Source organism: Vanessa cardui, chromosome 28, assembly GCF_905220365.1.
Source record: "Vanessa cardui chromosome 28, ilVanCard2.1, whole genome shotgun sequence".
NCBI classification, from domain to species: domain Eukaryota; kingdom Metazoa; phylum Arthropoda; class Insecta; order Lepidoptera; family Nymphalidae; genus Vanessa; species Vanessa cardui.
In genome coordinates, this window is record NC_061150.1 from 6,455,686 (window position 1) to 6,476,486 (window position 20,801).

The 20,801-nt window shown below is 37.2% G+C and overlaps 1 protein-coding gene across 1 annotated transcript in view; it reads right to left on the reverse strand.

Annotated features, from left to right (window-relative positions):
• The window catches only part of LOC124541513 (protein tramtrack, alpha isoform-like), a 131,668-nt gene that overhangs the window by 7,472 nt on the left and 103,395 nt on the right, over positions 1-20,801 (reverse strand). Inside the window, exons 4-14 of the mRNA XM_047119428.1 lie at positions 17,759-17,870; positions 12,856-13,009; positions 11,446-11,548; positions 9,993-10,244; positions 9,168-9,246; positions 8,646-8,726; positions 8,195-8,228; positions 7,487-7,643; positions 6,271-6,360; positions 4,857-4,966; positions 2,822-2,946 (exon numbers count right to left, since the gene is read on the reverse strand). Of these exons, the coding sequence (XP_046975384.1) occupies positions 2,822-2,946; positions 4,857-4,966; positions 6,271-6,360; positions 7,487-7,643; positions 8,195-8,228; positions 8,646-8,726; positions 9,168-9,246; positions 9,993-10,244; positions 11,446-11,548; positions 12,856-13,009; positions 17,759-17,870 (1,297 nt within the window). The remainder of the gene's footprint in view (positions 1-2,821; positions 2,947-4,856; positions 4,967-6,270; positions 6,361-7,486; positions 7,644-8,194; positions 8,229-8,645; positions 8,727-9,167; positions 9,247-9,992; positions 10,245-11,445; positions 11,549-12,855; positions 13,010-17,758; positions 17,871-20,801) is intronic.

Consider the following 20,801-nt stretch of genomic DNA (forward strand, 5'->3'; position numbering starts at 1 on the left):
GGAGAAAAGCCCAGGCCCCGACGGAATCGCTAATGAAATCATAACAACTGGATGTGAATATCTAGCAAAACCACTAACTCTACTGTTTAATCAGATACTAAACAGCTCAAGCACACCTCGTCAATGGTCAGAGTCAAACATTATATTGCTGTACAAAAAAGGAGACCCTAACAACATAAATAATTACAGACCGATAAGCCTTTTACCTTCACTATATAAATTGTTCTCCTCATTAATCGAAAAAAGAATAAAAGAAATGACAGATAAATACCAACCTATAGAACAGGCCGGCTTTAGACGAAGTTTTTCAACAGTGGATCACATACACTCGCTAGAAATGCTGATAGAAAAATACCAAGAATTCAAAAGACCACTCTATTTTGCATTTATCGACTACAAAAAGGCATTTGACTCTCTGTCCCATTCATCAATATGGGACACTCTACTCTCACAAGAAGTACCACTAGACTACATAAAGGTAATAAAAAATATTTACGATAACAGTACTAGTAGAGTGAAGCTAGAGACTATAGGACCACCCATACAAATAAGTAGAGGCGTAAGGCAGGGAGACCCACTCTCGCCTACTATCTTCATAGCGGTGTTACAAGCCATCATCGGAAAACTAAATTGGGAAAAGGTAGGCATAAATATAAAAGGACGTTACCTGAGTCATTTGAGATTTGCCGACGACATAGTCCTACTCTCAGAAAATGCAAACCAACTACAAATAATGTTAAACGCTTTATACGAAGAAAGTGGTAAAGTGGGCTTGGAAATCAACCTTACAAAAACTAATGTCATGACGAACCATATAGAAATACCAATATACCTGGAAAACTCACCCCTAACATATGTAAGCGCTTACATCTACCTGGGAAAGCAAATTTCATTTAATCAAGAAAATAACGAACAAGAAGTAGAGAGAAGAGTCAACATCACATGGAAAAAGTTTTGGAGCCTTAAAGAAATACTCAAAAGTAATATGGCTATACGAATGAAAACGAAAGTCATGAATACCTGCCTACTACCCTCATTAACATATGCCTGCCAAACATGGAAATTTACCAGGAAAGTAAAAAATAAAATTATATCCAGCCAAAGGAGTATGGAGAGGAGCATTCTGAAAATAAGGAAAATTCAAAAGATCCGCCACACTTATATAAAACAGAAAACTCAAGCCATCGACGCTCTTAATTACTCACAAAAGCTCAAATGGCGATGGGCTGGACACGTAGCGAGGCTAAGCGATAATCGATGGACAAGAGAGACAACTCAATGGGCAGGCCCATTAGGACAGAGAAGGAGAGGAAGACCAAATGCACGCTGGGTAGACGACATAATAAAAGTAGCCGGTACTCATTGGCTTCGAGTGGCCGAAAATAGAGAGCACTGGTCCTCTCTGGAGGAGGCCTTTACCTCTCATGGAGAGGGTTCTTGCAAATAAAAAACAATAATAATAATAATGTTAATATAAATTATTTTAATTGGATTATATATTATATAATATCAATTGCAATATTAACTTCATATCAAATCAATAACTAATTAATTGTATTTATAATCAATTGAATGAAATTACAAAAATTGTTATGAATTTATATTATAATCTAATTTAATTATTTGTTTACATCATCAGAATCACATCATTTTTGTTTAATTTAGTTTAATTTTAATTTAATTTATTTTGATTGTTAATTTATTTTGCATTCACACTGTTAATGAACTATAGAATGCAAGAAATATAAGGCTTTTTTATTTTTATTTTTTATTTTTTTTATTTTTATTTTTTATTTATAATAAAATTAAGACCGTCTGTCCCTATGTATATAGTCGTAAGCTGTTGTATGAGATTTATTTATATATCTTGTTTCTTTGTTTACATGGATATAATTATTATTATCATTAAATTATAAAAGAGATTAATAAAATATTATTTGCTGCAACTACTACGTAGTCCCTATATCCTCGTATGTAGAAAGATCATTGAAATTACTTAACGGATTTTGACGACGTTTTTTTTAATAGACAGAGTTATATAGAAAATCGAGGGGAAAGTTTTTGTATATAATACATGGACAATATAGTAAGGAAACAAGAAAAAAATCTGTTGTATATTTAGTATCAGCTTAATCCGTGCGAAAGCTAGAATTATATATATATATCGGATCGACGGACGATATTACTGGGGCGATCGAGCAAAGAGAAAACCGCGAATACAGGAACAGGTTTACTCTACGTTTAAAGTACTTAATACACTAATTCAGCACCACACTGTATCACACTTGGCAACGAAGCGAATGACAGTTCCTAGGATGGAGGTATAGTACGACACAACTTAGATGTCGCATCGGCAAAATTCGTAAAACCGATCACATCCGAATTGAGTACGCCATCCCAAATTATCAATATTTATTTCTCACGCGAATATGATCTTTGCACAAACGTAATAACTTGTAATATCATATGACCTAATATATTCGTCAGTTTGACGCGTCGATTTACATACACATGTTTTCTCTGACGCGTGAATCTATAGCGACGAATAGCATCGAATGGCGCGATAGGGTGCTAATTCTATCGGTTGTGTAAATCGGCAGTAATCGGTTTTATTTTCATTCCATTGCATTTTCCGATGCTACATCTAATTTGTGTCTTTCTATACTGATCTTCACGAGAGCGGAATCGTAAGTTAGTCGCGTCGTGACGTCACGACAGTGCTGCCGCCTCGCGGGATTCGTACCGCGCTTCGTTACGCTAAGGAATTCATGACCGACATATATATATATATATATATATATATATATATATATAGACTCACCGATACGGTCTGTTGATACAGCCGTAAACGTCCCGGTATCTGCCGTATAGGGTGCCGTAGCTGACTCCGAGTATCTCAGCTGCCTGCTTCATCTCCAATTCCTTGAGGCGGACAGCTTCCATCACCTGGAATCACAGGATATACTATAAGCTAAGCTTCTAGTATAAAGTCATAGAAGTAGTAAAGAATCGAGATGGCCCAGTGGTTAGAACTCGTGCATCTTAACCGATGATTGCGGGTTAAAACCTAATCAAGCACCGCTGATTCATGTGCTTAATTTGTCTTTATAATTCATCTCGTGCTCAGCGGTGAAGGAAAACATCGCGAGGAAACCTGCATGTAACAAATTTCATAGAAATTCTGCCACATGTGTATTCCACCAACCCGCATTGGAACAGCGTGGTGGAATATGTTCCATACCTTCTCCTCAAAGGGAGAGGAGGCCATTAGCCCAGTAGTGGGAATTTACAGGCTGTTGTTGTTGTTGTTGTAAGCTTCTTGAAATCGGAGAAACAATTTTTTGGTGCTACCCAAACCGTATAAAACGGCGATAACAGATGTTTGTGGAAACATTTTCCTGTCGACAGTCCGGGAGGTCGGAACGCTGGGCACGTGAGCCCTTTAATTAGTTTAGTTTATTCTTAATTGTACAACAAACAGTGAAATAAAAATAAATATAATAAAGATATGGCCTTGATATAACAGGCGTACAATTTCGGCGACATTATCGCTACATAGCGATCTCTTCCAGGCAACTAACGGTGTAGGTCATAGAAACTAAGGTGGGTGGTGCTGTACTAATAAATAAAATGACTTGAATAATTAGTCTTTTGTTCACGTTTATTCTTATAATCGAATTGCTGTGTTTTTGTTAAAGTGTTGATTGATATTTTGTTTCCTTAAATAAATTGTAAGAAATAGAAATACAGAGTGGTTGTCATATATGTTATGTTTTTTTTCTTTAACCACTTCTGACCCTCACAATACATTAATTATAGATCACTAACTACAACAACAGCCTGTAAATTCCCACTGCTGGGCTAAAGGCCACCTCTCCCTTTGAGGAGAAGGTTTGGAACATATTCCACCACGCTGTTACAATGCGGGTTGGTGGAATGCACATGTGGCAGAATTTCTATGAAATTTGTCACATGCAGGTTTCCTCACGATGTTTTCCTTCACCGCTGAGCACGAGATGAATTATAAAGACAATATAACACATGAATCAGCGGTGCTTGCCTGGGTTTGAACCCGCAATCATCGGTTAAGATGGACGTGTTCTGACCACTGGGCCATCTCGACTCTAACTAGCGCCTATATAACTATATTAATATTATAAAATGTGAAAGTAACTCTGTCTGTCTATGGCTCTTTCACAGCCGAATTTGATGAAATTTTTGTATGAAGCAAACTTGAACTCCCAGATAGGACATAGACTACAACCAACAACCTTAAACGCTACCGAACACCGAACGACTATTACTATAATCGAATTTACATTTTTTTGCTGACCCTACTCTTAGTCGTGCGCACTCACACTACAACATCATGTCAGTATAACCATCACTTATATTAATACAAGCTAGGATTAATTTATAACGTATATATAATTCATGTGAGCTGAGGTGACCCAGTGGTTAGAACGCGTGCATCTTAACCGATGATTGCGGGTTCAAGCCCAGGCAAGCACCGCTGATTCATGTGCTTAATTTGTGTTTATAATGCATCTCGTGCTCGGCGAAGGAAAACATCGTGAGCAAACCTGCACGTATCTAATTTCATCGAAATTCTGCCACATGTGCATTCAACCCGCAATGGAACAGCGTGGTGGAATATGTTCCAAATCATCTCCTTAATAGACGAGGAGGCCTTATCTCAGCAGTGGGAAATTTACAGGCTGTTACTTTACTAATTCTACATGTATCAGATTTAAATTTGTCAGAAGCTGGAATTCCCTTCTCCTCAATAGGGTAGGAGGATTAAGTCCAACAGCTCTAACCGAGCCAGCATTTTCAAGGTTAAAGGTCCAGCTTACCCTCTTCACGTAGTTCTCCTCCCAGAACTGAGGCCGCCTTCCATGCTGGAGGTAATCGTTCAGCTTCACGACGTCCATGAACCTCGGATCCTGCATGCCCAACTTGTTCGCTGAAAACAGATACCAAACATACGTTGATGACGTGCACCGAGTTGTGTGTACACCACTCCGAAGACCCGGGTTCAATTCCCGGTCGAGTCGATGAAGAAAAAGTTATAGTACGACACAACTTAGATGTCGCATCGGCAAAATTCGTAAAACCGATCACATCCGAATTGAGTACGCTGTCCCAAATTATCAATATTTATTTTCTCACACGAACATGATCTTTGCACAAACGAAATAACTTGTAATATCATATAACCTAATATATTCTTCAATTTGACGCTCGATTTACATGCACTTGCTTTCTCTGACGAATAGCGTCGAATGGCGCGATAGGGAGCTATTTCTATTGGTCGTGTAAATCGGCAGAAATCGGTTTTATTTTTATTCCATTGCATTTTCCGATGCTACATCTAATTTGTGACATACTATAGTTTCCTATGTTGCCTCGGGTCTGTATGAGAAATAACTAAGGAAAACGCTTCTTTTTATTTAGAACTCTTAATTTGCATTTGGTTTAATCTGAATGCTCATTGGTCAATTACAGTACGCGATGCAAAAGGCGACCAATGGGCGTTAAGTATTTAGTCCAATCAATCAATTTTACTTAGCTTATCACAGTTTCAAGTAATTATAACTTTAGTAAATTTTAGAATTGCTTTATTTCAGAAATGTTAAATGTATTTTTGTCTGACATATGTTTGTCATAAAATCAAGCATTTTGCTATAAGATCCAAAATTTTCATAATTCAAATACATAAGTATCCCTAATGTTTATGTAAGTTTTTAACTAACATGTAATATGTAAAGTTTTATATAAATATCCATAACATATGTATCTTGAAGCATAGTCTTGTTATATATTAATGGTAATTTCAGATTTTAACATATAATTTAAGAGTGTATTACTTCTCAACTCACTACTTTCTCACTACTTGACAAAAAAATAATAACAAAAAAAAGACCCGCAGAGTTTCTTTCGCCGGTTCTTCTCAGGTCAGGGTGTGCTTTTTCCGAACCGGTGGTAGTGTTTATTTGACAATCAATAACTAAGTGTAATGCTTCTATATTGAATAAAGGAATTTGAGTTTGAGTTTCTCTTATCAACCGACATCATAAAGGAGGAGGTTATCAATTCGTCTGTACTTTTTTACCTCATAACTTTTCACTAGATGAACCGATTTTGATATTACTTTTTGTTTGAAAAATAGTGCTTCCCATGTGGTCCCTTTTTAATTGAATAACGTCGTAAATATCATTCGTGTGTATGTCTCTGTGTGTGTGTGTGTGTGTGTGTAATGATACTCACGCTTGACGTAGTCGATGTGCGCGGTGCTGGCCGTGGACGACGACGACGACGCGTGCGCACGCGCACCCGCGCTGCCGTCAGACTCCTCGTCTGCAACACCACGCACGCTCAGACACACGCACGCACACACGCGTGTGGAGGAGGGAATGGGGGGGGGGGATAACAGGCGTGGCTCTTTGTTATACATTGTCGATTCAAGTCCAGGCTACTTAATGTATTCAATGGTGGGATTGTGGGGCGCTGGTATCACAGCTATCGAGGAGTTGTATGCCCCTGGACTAGCTCCGAAGTCGAAACAGCTAAGAGCCTCAATGAGGAGTAGTTACTTGTATACATATTATATATGTATCCTATGGCTTACGAAGTCTGTTATACATTGAACTGTCCTCTCACTGGGTATACTTTTATTATATTTTGAGATATATGTTAAGAAAATAGGCCACCTGACGGTAAGTGGTCACCACCGCCCATAGACGATAGACTGTCAGAAATATTAACCATTTCTCACATCACCAATGCGCCACCAACCTTGGGATCAAAGATGTTATATCCCTTGTGCATATAGTTCCCCCTTCAAACTTTCATACAACAATACTGAGTGCTGTTGTTTGGCGGTAGAATATCTGACGACTGTTGGTAAATACCCAGATGGGCTAGCGCCAAACCCTACCACCAAGTACCACTAACATACTATCATAGATATGCTTTGATGCCTGTGTTAGCACACAATCACATATATTTTCACATAACCCCTATCTCAATACATAATAATAATAAATACTCTTTATTGTACACCAATAATAAAAAACAAGGCAAATGGGTAACATGTTGAGTAGATGTACAAAGGCGGTCTTATCGCTACGGTAGCAATTTCTTCCAGACAACCTTTGGGCATAGGACTGAAAAAAATAAATGGAAGCGGTTTGGAGGCGTACAAAAGTTATAAATTAGTTGACTAAAATATATTACATGCGAATCAATATATATCAATATGGAAAAAATATATAAATATATAATAATAGATATAAATGAAATATATACATACATACACATGCATATACATACACATATATACATATACATATACATACATATTAACAAAAGTGTAAAATAAGTTATGACGTATTAAGCGACAAGTAATGTTCTTTTAGGTATTTTTTGAAACAGGTGTGGGATTGCGCTTTTCTAATGCTAATAGGATAGCATATATACATACCACCACTGTTATCGCCGTCCACCCTCAGCTTTGTCCGTAAGAAGGAGCCGATGTCAGCTGGTGGGTCGGCCCACTCGTCGTCCGATTGGTCGCGCGACCAGTCCCCCTCCGGGCCCTCGCCAGCCCCCCACCCCACAACGCGCTCTGCCGTTATATCCTGGAAGACATGTGAAATTTATTTTATAATATATACCACTAACAACGCCTTTGACGACCGCCATGATTGAACAGTGCGTACAGCGTTCATGGGTACGCTGAATCAATGTAGAAAAATTTCATTAGTTTTCTATGTCGTCTCGGGTCTGGGTGTTTGTGGTTTCGTTACTTCTGATCTTCCACAACGCAAGTGCGTTAGCTACTTACTTTGAGATCAGAGTAATGTATGTGATGTTGTCTCATATTTATTTAATTTTCGAAAGTTTACGTGTATCATTCGGCAAACATCGGAAACAATCGTATTATAGGTAACAATAGTAATTTGATCCGAAAAATACTTGCAATTTGAGCTTTAATGCTATGTAATAAGAATCAAACGCTTCGTTCTAAAGAATCGGACATGTATAGTTTTACACACACATATACAAAAACTATACGTGTAACAATTAGGAACAGTAAACGTATTAATGTGTGCGTGTTCGTGGGTGTGATGTGTGCGTGAGTGTGTTTGTTTGTGTGTTTCGTTTAATCTATATAAGTTTTAATACTTACTAAATTTCCGTGCCGCCATTCTTGATCCCTTTCACTGAAAAAATAAATTAAGTACAAATTAATATTATGTAATATTATTATTAATTCGGTCAAATGAGACTCGAATACATTTATTAATTATAGTAAGAAAAACAACTGACTCTTGAGCTGTTACGGTTTGGAGAATGAGTGAGCTAGTGTGAGTATGGGGCAGAATCGGGAGAGGACCACTTTCTTTTTTGCTTAAGGCAACACTTACGAACAATTGGAACAATAATTATCAAGTACACTTAGAGATTGATCACGTAAACTTAAATGTTTGGGGGGGGGGGGTTGTTATAATGTCTTAATCAATATTGTCATTGGCGATGTAAGGAATGATCACATCAGTGTCTATAGACGGCAGCGACCACTTACCATCAGGCAGCCAGTTTGCCTGACAACTTTACATTAAATACCGTACTGTACTTACGATTTAATTTGCCCGCTGTTTTCGTCGTCCGTGTGTTCCGTGGCGCTGATCACCCTCTGACGCTTCGGACTTGGACTTTCTCTGCAAGCACATTATTATATTATAAAGTAAACTGTATGTTTGTATGTAGCGAATAATCTCCATAACTGATCAACATGATTCAATCCTAAAAAAATCACTAATAGAAATTTTTAATACTTGGTGGTAGGGCTTTGTGCAAGCCCGTCTGGGTAGGTACCATCCACTCATCAGTTATTCTAGTAGTAGAAGTAACGATACCACAAACACCCAGACCCGAGACGACATAGAAAACTGATGATAATCTTCACGACTCGGCCGGGAATCGAACCCGGGACCTCGGAGTGGGGTACTCATGATGCCAGTCGGCCACGGAGTCGCAATTTTGAGTTGGACTTTGGGATGGATTGGTCCGTAAGGGCGGATCAGCGAAATTGCTTCTTGTATCCTAGCGCTTGTAGTACCTAAGATAGGGCTGTGGATTACAGTATATGTTCAACTTACGTATCTGACATTTCTCTCTTAGGATTAGGGATGCTGTTCTTCTCTTTGGTCGGCAGTTTTATTAACGGAGGCGGTCCACCTAGTGACGAAATCAGAAAATTTACCTTATAACTCTCTATCTTGACTTCCAAGCAGGACATATTAATTTAAATAATTGTATTAACTAACATGACTTTGTATTTTTTAAATATTGAAATAGAGTAACTACTGAGTTTCTTGACAGTTCCTCTAGATAGAATCTACTCTTCAAACCGGTGGTAGCTTCACTTAATTGTATAATGACAATTCAAAAGTGCTTGTTAAAGCCTACTTGAATAAAGTTTATTTTGATTGATGACACTTTAGCCCTAGCGTGTTATATATAACTTTGCCGTTTCATAAATTCAAATCATTCGTAAAAAAATACATCGGTAAAGAAGGCATATTATTCAATACAAGATTATGTAGACGATAAAAAGTTGTGTTATGTTGACTTCCAGGCAGGGTATAATTACATACATATATAACTGTAATTAACTAACATGACTGTATATTTAAATGTCGAAAAAGAGTACCAAAATCACTGTATTTCTTGGCGGTTCTTCTCGATATAATCTACTTTCCGAACCGGTGGTAGCTTCACTTAATACAGTTGCTAAACGACAAACGTGCTTGCAAAGACTACTTGAATTAAGTTCATTATGATTTTGAGTTATTCCGTTAGATCAAATAAAAAGCCCCCCCCCCCCATTTAATTAAGGCCTCCACCACATTGCAACACTAAACACAATAGAGAAAGATCCTGTTCTAATCAGGCAGGTAACCTACCTAAGCTACCTGACTCACCATTAACGTTAAACTTCTCCTTACTCAAGTCTTCCATCTCTTCCTGTTCGATCTGACTCTCAAAGTCCGGCGTCTTCCTGTCCACGTTCTTCTCTTGATCACTCCTCGTGTTCTGCGTGTTTTTCGAGTCGTGCACAATCTTCTCCTGCGTGTTCTTGCAGTCGTGAGTCTTCTCCGCATTCTTCTGTTCACTTCTCTCGATCGCTTTCATATCTGCCGGTCTTCTCTCGTGTGCCGTCGTCGTTACCGCACCTGAAATTTATGTAATCGGACTTTTTAGTATTTCTTCTACATATATTATTACAGCAAAAACAACAGCCTGTAAATTTCCCACTGCTGGGCTAAGGCCTCCTCTCTCTTTAAGGAGAAGATTTAGAACATATTCCACCTCGCTGTTGCAATGTGGCTTGATGCAATACACATGTGGCAGAATTTCTATGCAATTTTTTGAACCCGCAATCATCGGTTAAGATCGTTCTAACCAATGGGCCATCTCCGCTCTCACTAAGACTCAATGAATAAATAAATACGTAATTTTAATCATTAAAGATATTTTTAGAGAATATAAAGCCTAGTTAGGCTCAGGTTCCATCCCAGGACACTAATTATTGTAAAGAACGGCACTGTAAATCTGTTCATTTGGAAAGAGCATCTACGTGAGTTTATTGCCCTTTCATCTCGCTGGTGGCTGTATCAAATCGGTGGTGTTTAAATATAGACGATTCAAAAACGCTTAATTGTGAAGTTTACTTGAATAAAATTGAATTTATATTAGAGCTTTAAACTGGTGCAAGACTCCTTGGGTGCCCACCACTTCCACATACCTTAGTATTGGTATTTATTTCAAGAGTATGTACTGGTGTTATTACAAATACAAGTAACATACCACTTGACTTCCCACTAATAGTGGGACCTTAACAAAGCAAGCGGTGATTATACTTTGTTACAGTGCCATTGTCTATGGATGGTGATGAGCACTGACCATCAGGTGGCACATTGGCCGTGTTATCCAAAGCACTCGAGTATCATGAACCGACAGTTCATTGGTAGGTACCAACCACTCATCAGATATTCGACTACCAAACAACAGTACTCAGTATTGCTGTGTTCCGGTTTGAAGGCTGAGTCAGTGTAACTACAGGCACAGGGGACATAACATCTTAGTTCCCAAGGTCGGTGGCGCATGGCGATGTAAGGAATGGTTGATGTTTCTTACAACCATTGTCTGTGGGTGATAAAAAAACTGCAACTTAGGTTAAGATTATTGATTTGCACAACCAGCTTTTGCCGGCGGTTTTTCCGAATCGATACGACATGGAAACCTTCCATATTAGAGCGTACTCCTTCCTTAAAGGCCGGCAACACACCTGCAAGCCCCCCGGTGTTGCAGATGTCCATGGGCGGTGGTAGTCACTTTCCATCAGGTGAGCCTGTAAAAGTAGACCAGTCTCACCTGTGGTACAATCGGGTGGTTCATCCTTATTATTCCACCGGATATCCGTGAGCCCTTTTATACGAAGTTCTTCCGCTGTCTTAAGCAGACCAGCCAGTTGGGTCTGTAAAAAGATACACAAGATTTTTGTCAATATTACCACTATTCCACTAATAAGCTATAATGCTTTGCGGGGAATATCGGTGTTGCAATACAACTGACATGTGCAGGTTACCTCACGAAATTTTCTTCTACCACCTTGACACAAGATGATTTACAACATAGATTCAGTGGCGGATTTACCAATAGGCTAAGTAGTCTGGACCCTAGGCCGGCAAATATAGCCCAAACTTGTTATTATCTTACAGAAAAAAAAAATTATAATTACATGTACACATAGTATTATATATAGTCTGTAATCCGTATACAATCGCGTAAAATAATCTAGTAACTATCAGAAATATCACCTAGTTCATAATCACACTAATAACGGGAAAAAGTCTATGTAATGAGGACGATGGAACACAAATCATAAATGTTGCAATTTCAGAACAAATGTAATGAACATGATTGTGAACTAAACGTTTTGAATTTCAAAAGTCAGTTGGGGCGGCAAAAATTGAACAGCCTACTAGCCTACTGGCGGCAAATTTGTAAATCCGTCACTGTGTAGATTGTTGTATACACAGTATAAAACATAGTCGCTCACCGATTTCTGTCCCTATGTATGCTTAGATCTTTGAAATTACACAACGGATTTTGATGCCGTCTTTAATAGATTGATTCAAGAGGCAGGTTTATGTGTATAACACATGCAAAATATAGTAGACAATCACTGCAACGACATTCTGCTGTATATTTAGTATCAGCATTGGAATCGTGTGAAGCCGGGGCAGGTGACTAGTAGATTATAAAGCTGAAGGACGTAAAACATTAAAGCATCGTGGCAGACAACCTCCGTGGTCGAGTGGTACACCGGTTTTCATGGGTACGCCACTCCGAGGTCCCGGGTTCGTCCGACCGAGTCGATGTAGATTACCATTAGTTTTCTTGGGCCTGGGTGTTTGTGGTACCGTCGTTACTTCTGACTTTCCACAACACAATATATGTGATTTTTTCTCATATATATTTAATATATTTATATTAAAGCATAGTTATGAACTATCGAGAAATAGTTGTCACTGGCTGACATGGTGATGATGGTGATGATGATGATGATGAAAGAAGGAGGAAATTAATTGTGAAAAATAAAGAAATAGATCCCGCGAGTTTCTTTCGCCGGTTCTTCTCAGGTCTGAGGTGTTATATTCCGAACCGGTGGTAGATTTCCGACAGTCAATAAGAAAGTGTAAACACTTCTTTGAATAAAGGTTTTTGACTTGACCTTGAGTTTGATTAGGGAAAAACAAATATGGCGTCATTTTCACTCACGTGGTGGACATTCATCTCCCCGGTGTACATGTAGTCGAGGAGGGCTTTCAGGTGTCGCGGTTCAGCGCCGTCTATGACGAGGACCGGTTCCCCCTGGGCTTCGTGAGCGCCGAGCAGCGCACCGAGCAGCTCGGAGCAAGCTGCTAATACCACTCTGTGAAAAAATAGACGATAAAGTGATTTATTCACCTGATCGATATAAGTCTTTCGATCTCTTTGGTTAAACGTTTTTACAAATTAATCAAATATTAAGTAAGTGGCCGGTGCATAGATGGCGTGGTGCGCTCCAGAAATACCCACTAAAAAAACAGAGTTGAGTTGAAGATTTGGAACATATTACACCACGCTGTTCCAATGTGGTTTGGTGGAATGCCCATGTGGCATAATTTCCATGAAATTAGACACATGCAGGTTTCCTCAAGATGTTTTCCTTCACCACCGAGCACGAGATGAATTATAAACACAAATTAAGCACATATATACATATATAATATTTCTAACCACTGGGCCATCTCAGCGAGCTCAGAAAACAAACAACTTAAGTTCTCAATAATACCCCAACATAATAATAAAAATGGGAAAATGAGTTCATCTATTTGTTTGTTACGCTTTCTCATCTCAACTAACCATCCAATCATTATAAAATTTTGCATACACATACAACGGAATGACAAACAGCCCCCCCCCCCCATCAAATAAATCCTCGAGGCCGAAGACAAAACTAGTATTCATTCTTTAATTCATGTCAGCCTAAGGACGTCCACTGCTGAACATAAGCCTCCCCCAAAGATTGCCACCACGACCGGTTTCGTGCAGCCCGCAACCAGCGGCTTCACGCAACTATCACTAGGTCCTTGGACCACCTTGTAGGGTCTTACCCACGCTATGTACTATATACTATATAAATATAATATATACTAGTACATCCAGTCTAAAAACAAAGTCCATCAGTGTTTCCGCATTCAACTGTGCTATTAATATATTTCCTGCGCAGGCGCAGCCGGTCTCGTCGCCGGCGCGGAAACCGGTCGACTGGACACCGGTAAAAGTATCGGCAGACAGAATAGAACCTAGACCAATTAATAAGATTTATCGTCGATATTAATATATTTGTCGATTCGCCTGTGTAGCATGACCATTAATTCTGTTCGAGAGCAGGACACATACATATATATATATACACACATATTTCCTTTACAGAAATTTTGTTTAGCTTTAAGGTATTTTACGCACGTGGTCATTATATAACTAGGAGTTCACATCAGCTCGTTAACAGAAATGATGATATTCCAAATATAAGTCTAGTCATTCACGTTCGTATCATCTTGAAATATTTTTCGCTGTCATGTGTTCTACGTCATACTGACGTCACCAGCATGTACGATAAAAAAAGTAAAGTAACAGCCTGTAAATTACCCACTGAGGGGCTAAACCCTAAGGCCTCTTCTTCCATTAAGGAGAGGGTTCGGATCATATTAGACCACGCTGGTCAAATGCAGGTTGGTGGAATGCACATGTGGCAGGATTTCGAAGAAATTAAACACATGCAGATTTCCTCACGATGTTTTCCTTCACCGCCGAGCACGAGATGAAATATAAACTCAAATTAAGCACATATATATAGTGGTGCTTGCCTAGATTTGAACCCGAAATCATCGATTAAGATGCACGCGTTCTAACCACTGGGCCGTCTCAGCTCCAAACATAAATAAACCCTAATTAAACTTTTTGATACTTCGACATAGATATTATAATTTTGATCTTTAATGATTCAAATGAATAAATAGTAATGATTTATTAGTATTTTTAGTTAAACCAAAAATGTATCAAAATCCAACGTGAATACCATTTTTATAATAGGTTAACATATGTGTGTATTTGCGGTTTTGTGTTGCTGAGATTACACGTATGTTGAAAACGGGACTATCCTCCCTTAAAAACGCAACCTATGGTCACAAATACTTATAAGCCATACACGTTCAATAAAATACAATTATTTATGTATATCGACAAACCTTAGCGTATATAAATAATGTGAAATCAATTATATAATAATTATACATTATATATGTATTTATTCCTTCCGGTCTATGTATCAATTACCTTTTATGTGTATTTAATTATAAATAGTGCACATATATTAAAAAAAAAACCTTTCTTATAGATAAAGTGTAAATATATATTTTTTTTGTGGTATAGGTTGGCGGACGAGCATACGGGCCACTTGATGGTAAGCGGTCACCATCACCCATTGACAATGACGCTGTAAGAAATATTAACTATTCCTTACATCGTCAATGTGCCACCAACCTTGGGAGCTAAGATGTTATGTCCCTTGTGCACAAATTTACACAAAGTTACACAAATAAATGTATTTTTTATAAAAGCAATAACCTGTATGAATATTAGTGAGTGTGGTATTACATGTTCATGTCACCTGATGGTACGTGATCACCACAACCCATAGACATTAGCACTTTGTGGTCATATCCAGTCATTAGCGTAAAATCTGGCCTGTCCCACTCATAATAAGAAATATGGTCACAGTAAAATATGTAGTTCGGCTATTTTTGGTTTCGAAACATTTAATTCAATAAAAGATAAAAATAAAACAACTTAAGCAAGTGCTCATTTATAAATGGCTACTTATAAATAAATTAAAAAAAAAGATAAATTTAATTACAAAACGATAAACGTACCTATAGTACGGCACAACTTAGATCACATCGGCAAAATTCGTAAAACCGATCACATCCGAATCGAGTACGCTATCCCAAATTATCAATATTTATTTCTCATGCGAATATGATCTTTACACAAACGCAATAACTTGTAATATCGTATGACCTAATATATTCGTCAATTTACACGCACTCGCTTTCTCGGGTCGAACTGACGCGGGAATCTATAGCGACGAATAGCGTCGAGTGGCGCGATAGGGAGCTGTTTCTGTTGGTTGTGTAACGGCAGTAATCGGTTTTATTGAATTCGCCGATGCTACATCTAAGTTGTGTCGTACTATAAATAAAAACAAAGATAAAAAAAGCACCGTTACATAAAAATAAATGATATCGTTCCAAATTTAAAAACTAGTTTTCTATTTTAGAATATATTCCAAATTTAAAAATTTGAAGCAACCGATCGCTATCGATGTTATGAAATTGATTTTATTTATTCGAACGTCCTAGAAATAGCTTCGATTATCGTTACGAATGTTTTTTACTTGAATTATTCATTGAGCCTATATGGCTTAGTAGTAAGAACGTATCAAATCGATGATTGCGGGTTCAAATCTAGGCAAGCACAACCACAGTTGGACACCAAATTTACAGATTTTTGTTGTTGTTGATCGTACAAATGTATCGTTTTAACATCCCGCACACGGGACCCTAACGAACGAAACCAATTTACAAACGATTAATAAACTTACATGATACCTAAAGGACGTTACGGAAAATTAAAAAAAAAAAATAAATTTCGATTTAGACAAGAATACCAACCCTATATTTTTAATTTTTTTTTACAGTAATATATGCATGTACATATATTATACATACTTTAACAGCCAGCAACATGATAAAGGCACTTACATCAAGATATGCCGATCAGATTCGACGTGGAAACATTCAGGTTTCACGTATCTCATGAAAATCTGCCTACCAATTCGGCATTGGATTATAACGATGGAATCAGGTCTACCACCACAACTATACTTAGCCTTGTAGTGTGTGGTGCTGATTCGACGGTATAGTAATAACTACCACTGTCAAGATTTACACTGTCAGAGTATATGTGCGGTGGTGTCCACTCACCGTTCACCACGAAGTGACTAGACCGACCAATACATCTACTAATTAAAAAAAAAAAAACAAAATAAATTCTCGTCCTGATCTGATCACCCGCTCAAAAGACACACACACAAACCACTGAACTGAACACAGCTCTTAAATATACATTTGTTTTAATTAATTAAAAAATAAATAAAATTATCATTTACATTATTAAAATTTCCGACACAAGACATTATCTTGAGACACCAAAAAAATAAAAAAAAAACGGCACGAATTTATTTATATCACTTAAAAAATACACCAGTCCGAATATGTTAGTTTGCCGTTACGATATTTATTACAAACGATAGTACAATAACGCATGAAATACAGATAACCAAAAAAAAAAGTCCAAAATATTATCAGCGTCTCAGCGAGTGGTACTACAAGGATTCTTACACGAGAATCAAATCAGAATGAATCTTTAACTGCATTAAACGGTTTCGTTATCTGTAATTAATTAAATTAAAAAAAAAAAATAACATCTAATTTATCGAGAGTATTCTTATCGTAAACGGCTCAGTAATTTAAAGGACGAGCGCGTACATGTTTTCGCCATTAAACATGTTTATAAAAATACACCTGCGTTGAAATATATAAATTTTAATAAATATAATAACATTATATTAGGATAGTTGCATTTACCCGAACTACCTACGTTTGACGGTACCATTCATTCAGCAACAATGATAAGATAGTAGGCATGAACATTAGGTAGAGATAATCTATTCATAAATATAAACATACCATGTGATCTGACACCAGCTCTGCGGTATAGGAACCATTCATTTATAACGTACGACTATATTAGTTAGTTACTTACACCATCCCCCCTAATTTATAAGAAAAATTAAGAAATGGCCGAACCGAACCGACCGATTAAGCACAAGAATATTCAGCGGTGCTTGTCTCGGTTTGAACCTGCAATCATCGGTTAAGATGCACGAGTTCTAACGACTGGGCTATCACACAACAATACAACAACACGGTCCTTAAAATCCATAAACAACATACCTAATATACGTTTAACCACTTTCTTCATTAATAGAGTCATTATAAAAAAGTGGACCAACCTGTGCGCCCTGAGGGACACCCCTCGTATGTTCTGCGGATCGACGGTGTCCTTGTTGGGCACTTGTGTCGCGAAGTTAGGCGAACAGTACAGCGTGACGTCGCAGAAGCGTTCTGTGAACAATAAAACATACTATAAATGTACAGTCGGGGTAAGAAAAGGTTCATCACCTAAGATCTATTTTTGCGTGCTCAGTACGAGCGATAATCTGCTTTACCGATCGAGCAGACATATTTTGACAATTCAGTAGAAGATACATCTAAGTTAAATTTGTAATTACTAATTACTCCATTAAAAAGGTTTCACGTTGATAAAAAACTAAACGTAGTCCAAAGATGTTGCACCACTTTGAACCAAGTTATCATACTGTGTAAGTTTAATTTTATATGCAGGTGTCTGTTTAGTGCGTTAGATTCAAAAGGTACAAAGAGTTTAAGACTTGATAAAGGAATGAATTTGAAAACTGACAAAGGTTTTACTCTGGCTGTACGTAGATATGATTAGATTTTTGTATACCCAATAGTTGAACCTTTGATTTACCTGTTTAATTCAAGCAAAGCAACCTATTACTCCCAATTTTGAACTCATAAAGATACTCTGGATCTTAAACTATCTCCACAGATAATCTCATCTAAATCGGTTCAGAGGTAATATTCGAATGCATATAGATCCTTCCTCAATATATACAAATGTAAAATGTCATCTCCATCCATCCATGAAGACTAATAACATCATAGTTGGCGGCGCATTGACGATGTAAGGAATTGTAATATTTCTTACAGCGTCATTGTCTATGGGTTATGGCGACCATTTACCATCAGGTGGCCCATATGCTCGTCCGTCAACCTATACCATAAAAAATAGATCATCAGTTAATACTAGAACAATAATTACAAACCCATACTAATATTATAAATGCGAAGGCAACTCTGTCTGACTCGCCCAAACTACTGGACCGATTTAAATGAAATTTGACACAAAAATAGTCTACAGCCTGAGAAAGGACATGAGCTACTTTTTAATTGGAAAACGTATTCTACACAAAGAGGTCTTACATCAATGTAATATATTAAGTTAATTTGTGGATATATTCTTACAAGAACTACCCTCTCTTCAAACAGGACAGAGCGGAATCACATAAATACGGCAGAACGCTTAGTAACGGTTTGATGTTCGGTTGTCTGTCGGTCGAGTCTGTTTGTATCGGTCGTGGTATTTACCGTTCTTACATACATACATACAAATTAACCCTCTATATATATATTTTTTAATTTAATTAATCATAGGATTTGTTAGAATATTTATATTTTCTACGCGAGCAAAGAAACTGGTAACAGATAGTATGCTTATAAATGAAATAATACATGTACAATATCTGTTTATAGACCTAGAATATCTAAACAGTTTGAATGAAGTGTATAATAATTTAAATTACGTAAAACATTTAAATTTATATCCAGACAGATCGGCCCGAGGCAGTACTGATCGAACGCCTCAAACAATTCTAAGTGTGATTATAACGTGTCATATGAAAATTGTATTTTAATTATAGCAATTATTTAGATACGAATGACAGTTTTATATAGTCGTTTAATAATTCGATATACTCTATTTAGCAATGGAACTATGAATACTTTCTAATCAAATCAAATTTCACAATGAAGCGTTTTTTAATCGTCAATATTTAATACCACCATTTCATAGAGCAGTCTTTAGTGACAAGGAACGGCAAGAAACTCGCATAGTTGCTCTTTTATACAGAGTCACTGAACTTTACAATCATTAGTGTCCTGTGATGGAACCTATATCAAGCCGTTTGTTTTTTTTTTTTCTAAAAAGTAATCTTTTACTGAATTTAGTTTTACTTGGTGGTAGGGCTTTGTGCAAGCCCGCCTGGGTAGGTACCACCCACTCATCAGTTATTCTACCGCCAAATAACAGTACTCAGTATTATTGTGTTCCGGTTTGAAGGGTGAGTAAGCCAGTATAACTACAGGCACAAGGGACATAACATCTTAGTTCCCAAGGTTGGTGGCACATTGACAATGTAAAGAATAGTTAATATTTCTTACAGCGTCATTGTCTATGGGTGATGGTGACCACTTACCATCAAGTAGCCCATATGCTCGTCCGCCAACCTATACCATAAAAAAGTTTCAATAAACTCGGTAAAATGATAAAGAGATTATATAAAAAGCAAAGATCTTATACTAGTTGACTTTCAGGCAGGAGACATTTTACATAATTTTACTTTAAATGTTGGTTATCTTTAGCTCTCTGATGAATCTACAATCCAAATAGATAGCTTTACTTTTAAAATTTAATTAATAAATGAGGCAAAATCAAAATAAACTTTATTCAAGTAGGCTTTTACAAGCACTTTTGAATCGTCATTTTACAATTAAGTGAAGCTACCACCGGTTCGGAAAGTAGATTCCACCGAGAGGAACCGGCAAGAAACCCATTAGTTAATCTTTTTCAACATTTAAAAAATACAAAGTCATGTTAGTTAAATACGATTATTTAAATTAATATATCCTGCTTGGAAGTCAACAGGTATTAACTCCACGCTTTCTTATCATCTATAAAATCTTGTATCAAATAATAGGCCTTTTTTAGCTAATGTATTTTTTACGAACGAAACGGCAAAGTTAAAAATGTCTGCGGAAAGTCTAAAATTCGAGTTCGCGTAGCACAAATCGTCGATTCGAAGTCATTGATGATAACTAGCAACAGATCATACAAAAGAATGATACTGCAAGTATATCGTTTTAACATCCCACACACGGAACCCTGACAAACGAAACCAATTTACAAACGATTAATAAACTTACACGATACCTAAGGATGTCGAGGAAAATTTTAAAAAGTTATGCTAATTTATTTCCGATGAGAACATTATTTTTATATACTTAATTAGCGATAGAGAGAATCGTGGGATCGGATTTATACAAATGAAACGGGTTATTAATCCGTTTTTAATCTCTTGAATAAATATCATCATTAACATTACATAGTATAAAACAAAGTCGCTTACTACTGTC